Genomic DNA, 10,490 nt, shown 5'->3' with positions numbered 1-10,490 from the left:
AAATGTCAAATACTGTCAATAAATGTCATTCTGTCCTGAACGGTCACAACCCTGTCAGCTTTTTCTTTGTACTGTGGCGAGGGTGACCAGATCGAAACAAACCAAATGTGAGGCTTTGTAGTGTCATCTACTGAACCTCATACAGAAGTAGAACCATGTTTATCAAACAGAAGGCATCATTCACTTTAGCCTTTTAATCCTCCTGATCAAATCCTTGAATTTCAAAAGAAATTAGACACCAAAAATGTAGATGAAATCAAAATGTATTAATAAAAATCAAAATTGACCAGGATGTAACAAAAAAATGTAATTCCAATAATTCAATTTTCAGTTTCATCCATCAATGCAACAACTGCAAGCAGGCCCAATCAGGTGATGCACTTTCAGCCCCATGGATAGCACCTGGCTAAAATACAAGAACAGCACCAACCTCTAATACAAAACAGGAGGACATCTCTTTTTGAGATGTGATGCTGTGCCATGCAAATAATTATATTTTAAAATAAAATGCCCCACTGTCCAGCAAACCATCAAAACTATGAACATAAGAAATGAAGCATAGTTGTTGCTTCTTTGATCTTCGATCAAAAATCACACCTCGGGCGCCAACATGCCAGGGCCGGTGTGGTGCCAAAAAGTGATCGTCCGGCACAAAAACTGATTTCATGTGGATTAGACTCTCATAATGGGCACATGTGCACAACTTTATGTCTGTAGTAAAATCAAAGATATGTCTTTGTGAAACTTTAATGTTTCTTGTAACAGAATAATTTCAATTGTGATTATAGAAGTGTTTGCCGTTCATAGCGTTATCAGGCATGGATTGCTCAAAAGAGATACGAACCTCTTCCTATATTGTTTTTAAGGTTTGTGTGCATTTTTTATGTCTAATAATACTACACTGTAGGCTTAGCGTTACGGTTATGAATTAGGGTAAGGTATTTACATGATGATATACGGTAATGGGTTATGATATTAAATAAAGAAACTATGGCAATTATCCATATAACTGCATCATTTTAGGGGTAAGGGCTAGATTATAACCCATGCAGATTTTCACCTGTTGAAATACCTTGAAATGGGCCATACAGCCCATAAAACACAATATATTACCGTACCTGCCAAAATCAGTTCCTGGCGGACGATCACTTTTTGGCACCACACCTGTTGTGCATTGACCAATGTGCGCCTTCACCTGCGGAAATGACTCAACCGATAGGATTTAGTTTTGTCAGTATTGACCGTAGTTTGACTTCCCCCCACACTCCCTGGTGCTCCACGCGTTTTCAAAGACACGTTTTATTGACGTTATGTAAAATAGACAAACAAACAAAAGAAGGTCGTTTGTCGTGCGTACGGACAGTCGAGTCTATGTTTGTCCCATGTCCCACTCCGTACTTCAGCCATGCTCGTGAGGTGAAGTGTTGACAAGATTGTTTTCGGACTGTCTATATACATAGATATAGATTTACTAATAAAACCGGTTTTGCACCGTGTCCGGGGACATGTCGTGGCTTCTCGTGTTCGTGTCGACCGCACTCGGTGTCTGTGGCGCAAACGTGTGTCCGTGCGAGAGTCCGGAGCTCTGTCAGCAGATCCGTGAGGAGCGAGACTTCGAGGTACAGTTCACCTCTGACCAGCAAACACAACCCGGTGTAACTTGTTGAACACATCGCATTTCCAACACACTCCTCGTAATTCATTGTTTGAATAAACTGGCCACCGCAGTTGGTTAACAGTTTAGAGACTGTGAGAAGGCGCAGGTCATCAAATCCGCCTCGTCTGACGTCATAGGCGCTGCGACACGATGTCTGTCAGTGTTGTCTGTGTTTTCTTTATGATTGTGTGATATTTCAGATAGTTCTCCTTTTTGGGCACATTTGTCCTGCTTTGGACAAACAACTCGTATTCAATCAGCAGTGTTCAGTATTTTATACAGTAGCCGATAGATACTTCTAATCGACAAGTGACAGTTTGACTTGTCAATCACAGGTGCAACTGAGGTAGTGCACATTATGTTCATTTGTACAATTGGAAAGCGAAGCCTTGACCACAGTTTACAGGGCCTAACTAAATACTTAAGCTACTGCAGATATGAACTGTTTGCTTTTGTCCTCAATGGAGATCAGGGACATTGACCTAAATCTGTATGGTCAGTGTGCAAAAATGTCATAGATGTAAAAAAAATAACTGTCAGTTTGCAGCTGCATCAGCTGTTTTCTGATGGTCCACTATGTCATATCAATAAATGTTGGAGTGGTAAGAAAAAAAATCCCTTGTGATAAACATTTAAGTTTTTGACATTTGAACTATTAACATCAAGGCCAGACTAAATTATGAACTATTGTTTTACTTTTCAAAAAGAGTCAATGTGTGAATTTGAAAATCATGGTGCCGCCCATTTTTTAGCAAAAGAGCCACAGTTGTGCTATTGGGAGATTGACAAAAAATATATTTAGTGTTGTGCAAATTGTCAATGAATTTAAATAATTATAAAAAGAAAATTGGCGGGACAGTAATTGAATATGGATTAGGCCTTCATCCTAACAGTTGTGTGTCCGTGCGGCCTCTGTTTTCAGGTGTTTTTGTTTGACGTGGGTGGAAAGACATGGAAGTTCTACAACTGGAGCATGGTGACGACAGTGGCGACATTTGGAAAATATGATGCTGAACTCATGTGTTATGCTCACTCCGAAGGAGCTCGGGTAGTCCTCAAAGGTAAGGCAACTTTCTCAGGTGTATGGAATACTAACTGATGTGTTTGGATGAGTTACATACATCAATATGATGTCATAACCTTCCTGTTTTTGTTTACGTCTATTGCTATCTATCCAGCTTTTACTTGTTTCAGAGATTGTTGATGGGACAGAAAGCCAGAGCTGCTTCTTCTAACAAAGTCATTGTGTGTTTTTTTTATTATGATAAACTTCTGAAGTCAACAGTCCACTGACCCATTCTCCACCTCTCCCTGTCCTCGTTGGTGTGAAAAGGTGACGTCCCGCTCTCCTACATCGTGGACCAAGGTAACAGGACCGCGTGGATAACAGAGAAGGTCAACTTGGCCAAAAGTCAGTTTATGGATGGAATCAACCTGGACATTGAACAAGCGGTAGAAGAGGGTTCGCCCGAGTACCACGCTTTGACAGACCTGGTCAAGGAAACCACTGAGACGTTCCATAGGGAGATCCCAGGATCACAGGTGAGGAAGATGTTTTGACAATGTCACTCTGAATAGGTACCGACAAGACAGGAGATAAAGACAAGCTGTATACTATGCCCTACCTGCCTGGTCTGAGTGAATTATTTAAAAAAAATCTCTACCCTGTTCATATTTACCTTTTCCTGACCTCTAGGTATCATTTGATGTTGCCTGGTCCCCAAAATGTATCGACAAACGCTGTTATGATTATGTCACCATCGCCAATTCCTGCGACCTGCTGTTCGTCATGTCCTATGATGAGCAGAGTCAAATCATGGGCGACTGTATTGCAAAGGCAAACGCTCCGCTCACTCAAACACTGAATGGTTTGTTTGTTTGTTTGTTGTCCAGTTGTGTGCCAGTGAATAAAATCAAATCTTCTTGGTAATCCCAAACTACTCATCATAACCATATCAATTGCCTGTTTTCATCCTTTAAGCCTATGACCAGTATCTGAATCTGAAGATCGATCCAAAGAAGCTAGTGATGGGAGTTCCGTGGTACGGCTATGACTACCCATGCCTCAACTTTTCCCAGGTAACACCTTGTCATTCCAAATCTATACAGTTTCAATGTTGATTGTTGAATGTTTTTAAAGGATAGGTCTGATAATACGGAAATTTTGGTTCTAGTAATGGCAATATCTCGACAAATCTTGCACCCTAACGCTGGTGTTTCCCCTGCTATTTCTCTCCAGTAGGTTGACGTTTGTGCTTTAAAATGAAATATCTCAGCAACTAAGAGATTTGTTACCATTAAATGTGGTGCACACATTTATGCTAATTCCCATCAGCCTCGGCTCCATACTTTGCATTTAGTGCTAATAAGCATATGTAAGCATGTAAAGACACTGAAATAAAATTATGATAAAAAATAAACTTGCTGAGCAACATCACGTTATTTGTTATTGACATTGTGAGCACCATGGATGTGGTTGGCTTTCTGACATTAGCATTAAAAGATTTACAGTTCAACTCACTTAGCATTTTCTCCTTTCCCAGTGATTCATGGCCTTTCTTCAGGATAGTTTACCTTTTCATCCCAGAAATTGTCGTTGAAGATAAAGCATGTTTCTGCTATCAGCTCTTTACAAGTTGCTTTGTCTGAAATGTAAACACAGATATCCGTTGATGTATTTTCCCATGACAGGAGGGAATATGCTCTATAGCCAAAGTTCCTTTCCGTGGAGCTCCCTGCAGTGACGCAGCTGGAAAACAGAAACCATACAAGTGGATCATGAAGCAGGTTGAGAGCTCGTTGTCTGGCAGGATGTGGGACAGCAAGCAGCAGGCTCCTTACTTTAATTACAAGGTGCATGATCTTTATTTTAAATTCCTTAAACTTTATGGTAGTGCAATGGTAAGTGCTTGGAAATGTTCAACGATGTGTGGGTTAGATTTTGCTGGCCTAAATAAGGACTATTTGTCTTTCTGCCAAGTCTTAGCTTCACCAACTTCACCTCTCATTATTCCTAAAAAATTGCGACTCAACAAATCAGGCAGGAGCTGTTTATCTAAAGTGCCGGCGTCCACTCGAGCTGCTTCCCAGACAAAACAAATTGCCTCTTCGAAACAGCAATAAAACATTCTTTGGCAAAGGCCCTCTTGTTGGGTCTAAAAACAGTCGCCTTCACCACAAGGTGGTGCCATCATCAGTTCTGATTTTGTTATTTCTTTCAATGTTTTTCTTTAGGACCAGCACGGACATATTCATCAGGTTTGGTATGATGACCCACAAAGTATTTGTCCCAAGGCTGATTCTGTGAAATCTAAAGGTTTGAGGGGCATTGGCATGTGGAATTCCAACATCTTGGACTACAGCAGTGAAACGGTTGCCAAGCAGCAGACCGCGATGATGTGGAATGCTCTGTTAGGATGCTAGCTGGGTTACACTCGACACTGCTGCAGAAATTTACACACCACCCCTGAGACCCTTCTGTTTGTCGCAAAGTCAATATATTCTTTGTAGCAGGAGACTTCAGGGATGCATACCTGCACTTCAGAGTTTATTGTTGCTTTTATTGCTGTTGTCTTTGAATGAAGTTACGACGTAGAAATTCCTCTGTTCTAAATGAAATAACTTTGATTCTCAGCTTGTTGAGCTCTGTGCACTTTATATTTTTCACAAATAAAACATTTTCTGATAAATTACTAAATAACCGAGTTAGGTGGGTTTTTTTTGGATGAAAGCTGAATAATTATCTGTTTGTTACCTTTTATTAAATCAAATGTTATCTCATTTCTTACACTGCACTTTAAGTCTTGTATTTCTTACTCTTCATTTTTCTAATCAAATCTTTTCAAGAAATGCTCCTTTTTTTTACATTTTGTCTCGATGCCTAGTGTATTTTATTTAAGGTTTTTTAATTTGCCTTATTGCCGAAATGTGCGAGAGCAACAAGCTCATTGCACCTGAGGAAAAATGAAACAGGTAGTCAACAATATCAATATTGTGAACAAAAGAAGACATCAGATGGCACATGACATAATAATAAAATGCCAAAAAGTAACAGCACAAAAATACAAAACTCAGTTCAGAACCAGTAGGCCATGTAGAAAGACAAGAACTACACAAATTCAACATTTTCAATCCCTCTCATGAAACCATGACCCAACAAAGTCTTTCTCAGCAGAGTAAAGCACAGACAACAGCCCTGTGACATCCCTGTATATGGTGAACTACATGGAGGTGTTTTGAACTTGTGGTCTGTCCCGTGTGGTGTTTCCAAAGCCCAGAGAGGCCGAGGGTCCGAGGTGAGACGACTGGCTTTTCTTCTGGGCAAGTTCAGCCTTCAGGGCCCTCAGCTCTGTGGCAGCTTGTTTCCTCAACTGCACATCCATTCCATAAAAAAACACCAAAAAGAATTTGCGATTGTATTAATAAGCAAAATTGTCTCATCAGCTACTTTAATCCTTGGTCATGGATAAAATCATAATTTGATTCGACCTTTATCTCTGTCACCAGCTTCATCTTGGCATCTTCTACGTTCCTCTTCAGGTTGTCAATCTCATGGCTCTCTGTCATAATCTGAATGATGAGCTCATTCTGCAATAAAAAATATTTAATTAATTCACATTCATTTCATGGTTGGCATCATTTCAAGCCAACAAGGTCCTTACTTCACATTGCATAATTTACAGTATTTTTGTGGATAGAATTAAAAAAAGGTAAAAGATTCTTTAGAGAAATTATTATTATGTCATTTCCAAAATCAAAATTTCAGCCATAATCGAGGTTAGACAGATTTCACCTTGATGGAGGATCTGCCTTGTCGTCTTGGCTTCCCTCTGTTATCTCTGGCCTGGAGCTGATGCAAGAGTTTGTTGTAAAATGTCTCCAACTCTTGTCGTAATCTTCTCAGGTTGTCCTCCAACGGAGCTGTGGCCTTCTTCGTTTCAAAATATTTCTTTTTCCAGCTGTCGCGTGCTTTTACGTTGATGGGGAAGAAAAGAGCAGCAGCAGAATTCAGTTACTGTCTGGAAACAGAGAGAATGTATCCACTACAAGCAAAACTATGAAAACTGAGGTGAGAGCCTTCTCTCTCTAATGATTTCTTCAGAGGACTTTTTTCTTTAATTCATAGATTTGTGGCAAGAACCTGTACTTTTGGCTTTTTATAAAAACACCATTTTGTGCCCACCTTGGTTCCTCCTGTGTCTATTTTGGGCCAGTAAATCTTTCCCCTTTCTTAGCAGCTCCTGCCTCGTCCACTCCAGCTGCTTTCTCTCCTCCCTCACCAGCTTGATCTCCTCGATCAGTTCCTCTCCTAACAGACACAGACCATGTCAGTTGTCTTGAAAGGAAGAATGATCACTAGTTCTTTGTGTTTGGCTAAAAGCGGCAGCTTACTGTTTGTCTGAAAGACTCGCGGAGCAGCGGTTTTATGGGCGACCAAGGCCAAGTCTTGACCTGGAGGTGGAGAGGTACACCGAACATGCCGAGACGACACAGCTGGACTTTCCATCACCTCGAAACAGACAACAGATCCAACAGCATGAGGTCTTTACCTGAATAGATTCTAATGGATTTGTGTGGATTCAAGTCCTTTGTTTTTTCTTCACACACTCCACTAAAATCACCTGCTGGCAGAGGACTTAGGCCTAACATGCAAGAGACTGTCGACTTCCTGTTTGTTTTAAAAAACGACCCTTTTCACAGACATTTGCTCAAGAGTAAAGGCTGAGAGAAACTTGGTACATTACCCCCCTTGTTGATTTGAGCGTATGTGCATCTTTAGATTTGCCAAGCCTGCAAACAGACACACTGTGAGCATAAATAGGGCAAACACTAATGTTTTTTTCTCAATGTGCTGGCCACACGGTACCTGTCTGTGAGGGAGAAGCTGGAATCCCTGTCCTCCAGAGACTCTGCTACTCCCGAATCTCTGGCCACTTTTCTGTGGTGCTGTTTCTTCTCCAGGGCCGAGTCTGAATCACGTCGCTGTAAGACTGTAGTTAGAGAGCAAATGAAGAGCTTAGTAACATGATGACAGATCTTAAAGGTTTATTCTTAGACGTGCCAAAAATTGCCTCACTAGGAGGCTGAGTGGCAAATGCACTGATGTTACATCAGTATAAAATGGACCCACTGCTAAATGCCAATATATCATTTAAAAGCATTTTTGAGAACATATTAAAACAAAGATAACCCTAACCCCCTTAAATAAAAGGTATATTTGTGTCTGTGCTCCCATATAAAACCACCTTTTGCCTGGAATTGGATTATCAGTGAGTACGTGGATGGTTTACATCAGCAGTGGCTCTAAAAACATGACACCTGCACCATGTGATGACTGCACAGAAAAAAAATGACAGTGCAGGAACTAAACTGGATCACGGAGCATTGTCCCAGTGCAGAAGTTGTGTATTGTTGTATTGTGTTTTTAAAGTGTTACCTTTACTCAGTGAAGCAGGCTGTGGTGCCTGTGGATTCTGAGTCTTCCTTGGACAACACTGCTCTGGACACTCAAGCTTGTTGGAGGAGAGAGGTTCCTCCACATTTTCTCCGTCTCCCTCTGAAGAACTGTAGCTTTGTTCCTCCTCTTCATCCTCCTCCTCTTCTAGGCTGGGGGTGGGAGGTGGCTGATGGGAACACTGGGGGATGAGGGGGGATTTTACAGGCTGCTTTGTCCTCGTTGGCAGGCTGCATGTCTTGGGAGGGTGGTAACAGGTCGGGTGGTCTGGGGAGCTGCTGCGAGTGTCTGGGGTGAGAGACTGGGAGCAAACACTGCTGCCGCTCTCCACAGTGGGCAGCAGGTAAAGCTCCGGCTGCGGGGCCTATCCACGGGTGACAGCCAGACATTAGCAGAGCTCGAATGGCACTTAATGAAGCACATTGACAACTGAGGATTAACATAATGCAAAGTGGCAGAGCAGACATTCTGGGGGGGGGGTAGTGGTCTTGAATGGAGCATAGCAAACATGGGATTTAAAGTGAATAGTTACGCAAGTAGAGATGACCCCTTATGTTTTTTAAAGGTTGAACAAAAACATGTAATTGCAATCAACCTGCTGTGACTGAGAGCTGAACAGAGTTTAAGTTGTTTTTTTTTACATACATTATTGTTGTTTTAATAAATTATTCTTTGTGATACCAAAACGGCAAAGTCTCACTGAAGAAGTAAGTACGAATATTTAACACGTTTTGTTGTCGTTGATGTATGAAAACCACCACTTCAAGGGGAGAAGGAAGTCAAGTCAGTAAACATGATTTCAACATACATACGGTGGAGCAAATGTTTTCACTTTGAGATCCCTCTCCTGTTTGCTTTTAACCTGTAAAAGGAATGAATTGGCTTGGCGTCAGAGTCAGGCAGTAAAAACACACACACACACCCTTTAGTGTAGCAACTTGAATGGTGAACATGTTAATCAAACGGCATTGTTTCGCTCTACTGTCTCTGCCTGGTGAAACACAACCAGCTATAGAAATAGAAAAGTGAACTTCACGGCCGGCTGCACTCACCAGTGCCAGACTGCGGCCCACACATTTCAGGAAGGAGAATTTGTTGATGCTCCTCTCTGTGCCAAGCAGAGCTCCCAGCTCGCTCCTCAGACTTTTCAGGGTGACATCTGGATAAACCCTAATAACACATGTATTAAAAAAAAGATAACTGAACTCACACACAACCTACAGTCATAACATGAAAGCTGCACAAAGTTAGTCTGGGTTTCTGTGGGTTTTACTGACCCACTACAGTCTAAATTATATAAATAAATTGCTTATATTTGTTGGGAAAAGGGGGGAAAAAACAACAATATCTATGGTTTCAGCTTTAATGTCTCTATCATAACACGCCCATTACATAACGCAGGTAAAAGTCCATTGAGAACTGAGATAATAACACTTAACATTTGAAAATAGTGAAAAGTTTAACTTTTGACATACTGATTTGGGTGAGAAGGGGGGAATTTAAAAAAACAAAAAAACATGCAGGTTTTGACCAGACAGACGGGACAGACCTGATGAAGCCTGCAGATATGAAGCTCTCTATGGCTTCAGCTGGAACTTTGTTGAGCTTGGCGTCCCACTGGTCGTCTGGCACACACAGCACGTGGAGCTCCACGAACTGGACACGTGCGAGACAGATTTTAAAAGTGACATTGTGTTTCAGTGTTTCTATTCGAGTTCAATCTAAATTCTGCACAACGCGGGGAAGCGTGAAACTCGCTCAACGTACCTTGCAGCTGGCCGGTCTCCTGTCCTCCGTATATCTCACGGACTCACAAGACAACTCCATCAGCAGTGCAGCAGTTCAGCACAGGGGGGAAAGAGTTCTGAAAGAGGGGAGATTTCTGTTGGGTTCATTCGCAGGAGGTCCCCTCCTTCTTTTTTCTTTTTTTTTTTTTTTGTTCAAGGCGTTGACTGCTTAGTAACAATCTGCTGTGATCAAACAGTGAGTCGTCCACTGGAGTTTCTTTTATGAGAGTGCCAGCAGCGGTGGCTCTGGTGCTGAGGATGACAACTGCAGTCAAGAGAAGGAGCAGGTCCCATGTGTGCCGGTCACTAGAAAGAACACCGTCCTGCAGGTTGCATTAATGCTTCATTTATTAGTCATGCTCTTTCATGAAGGAATGGATATGGCCTTTTTTGAATACAATTTCAAAAAAATCTTGCTGTAAATTAAGAGTTGACGAGTTGATTTTGACTATTTACATTACAATAGCTTCAGAATCAATGGAATGTAACAAAAGTCGCACGTTATACTGATGACAGTCACGGTTTATGTCAGGAGATCTCTCGATATTTAATGTTTTCTGTGCTTATGCACTTCCGCCACTAGGGGCGCGAT

The 10,490-nt window shown here is 41.5% G+C and overlaps 2 protein-coding genes across 2 annotated transcripts; one reads left to right on the top strand and one right to left on the bottom strand.

Moving 5' to 3' along the window:
• Window positions 1-1,356: 1,356 nt before the first annotated feature.
• Window positions 1,357-5,354, top strand: ctbs (chitobiase, di-N-acetyl-). The gene is made up of 7 exons (XM_035647636.2): window positions 1,357-1,619; window positions 2,580-2,718; window positions 2,991-3,199; window positions 3,354-3,525; window positions 3,639-3,736; window positions 4,349-4,510; window positions 4,892-5,354. The coding sequence occupies exons 1-7, from the start codon at window positions 1,506-1,508 to the stop codon at window positions 5,078-5,080; spliced, it is 1,083 nt and encodes a 360-aa protein (XP_035503529.1). The 5' UTR covers window positions 1,357-1,505; the 3' UTR covers window positions 5,081-5,354.
• spata1 (spermatogenesis associated 1) lies at window positions 4,335-10,461 on the bottom strand. Its single transcript, XM_035647634.2, has 12 exons — window positions 9,879-10,461; window positions 9,661-9,767; window positions 9,164-9,281; window positions 8,920-8,973; window positions 8,094-8,475; window positions 7,524-7,647; window positions 7,402-7,447; window positions 7,049-7,166; window positions 6,840-6,965; window positions 6,450-6,625; window positions 6,146-6,244; window positions 4,335-6,027 (listed from the first exon to the last, which is right to left on the bottom strand). The coding sequence occupies exons 1-12, from the start codon at window positions 9,936-9,938 to the stop codon at window positions 5,878-5,880; spliced, it is 1,560 nt and encodes a 519-aa protein (XP_035503527.1). The 5' UTR covers window positions 9,939-10,461; the 3' UTR covers window positions 4,335-5,877.
• Window positions 10,462-10,490: the final 29 nt, after the last annotated feature.

Source organism: Scophthalmus maximus, chromosome 13 (genome assembly GCF_022379125.1).
Source record: "Scophthalmus maximus strain ysfricsl-2021 chromosome 13, ASM2237912v1, whole genome shotgun sequence".
Lineage (NCBI taxonomy): Eukaryota > Metazoa > Chordata > Actinopteri > Pleuronectiformes > Scophthalmidae > Scophthalmus > Scophthalmus maximus.
This window is presented reverse-complemented; position numbering and strand designations above follow the sequence as displayed.

Coding starts and splice junctions, on each gene's coding strand:
- ctbs (XM_035647636.2), top strand. CDS start 1,506: ATGTCGTGGCTTCTCGTGTTCGTGTCGACCGCACTCGGTGTCTGTGGC. Junction 2,719..2,990: donor AGCTCGGGTAGTCCTCAAAG/GTAAGGCAACTT, acceptor TGGTGTGAAAAG/GTGACGTCCCGCTCTCCTAC. Junction 4,511..4,891: donor CTCCTTACTTTAATTACAAG/GTGCATGATCTT, acceptor GTTTTTCTTTAG/GACCAGCACGGACATATTCA.
- spata1 (XM_035647634.2), bottom strand. CDS start 9,938: ATGGAGTTGTCTTGTGAGTCCGTGAGATATACGGAGGACAGGAGACCG. Junction 9,282..9,660: donor ATATCTGCAGGCTTCATCAG/GTCTGTCCCGTC, acceptor ATGTGTTATTAG/GGTTTATCCAGATGTCACCC. Junction 7,648..8,093: donor GCCTGCTTCACTGAGTAAAG/GTAACACTTTAA, acceptor CTCTAACTACAG/TCTTACAGCGACGTGATTCA.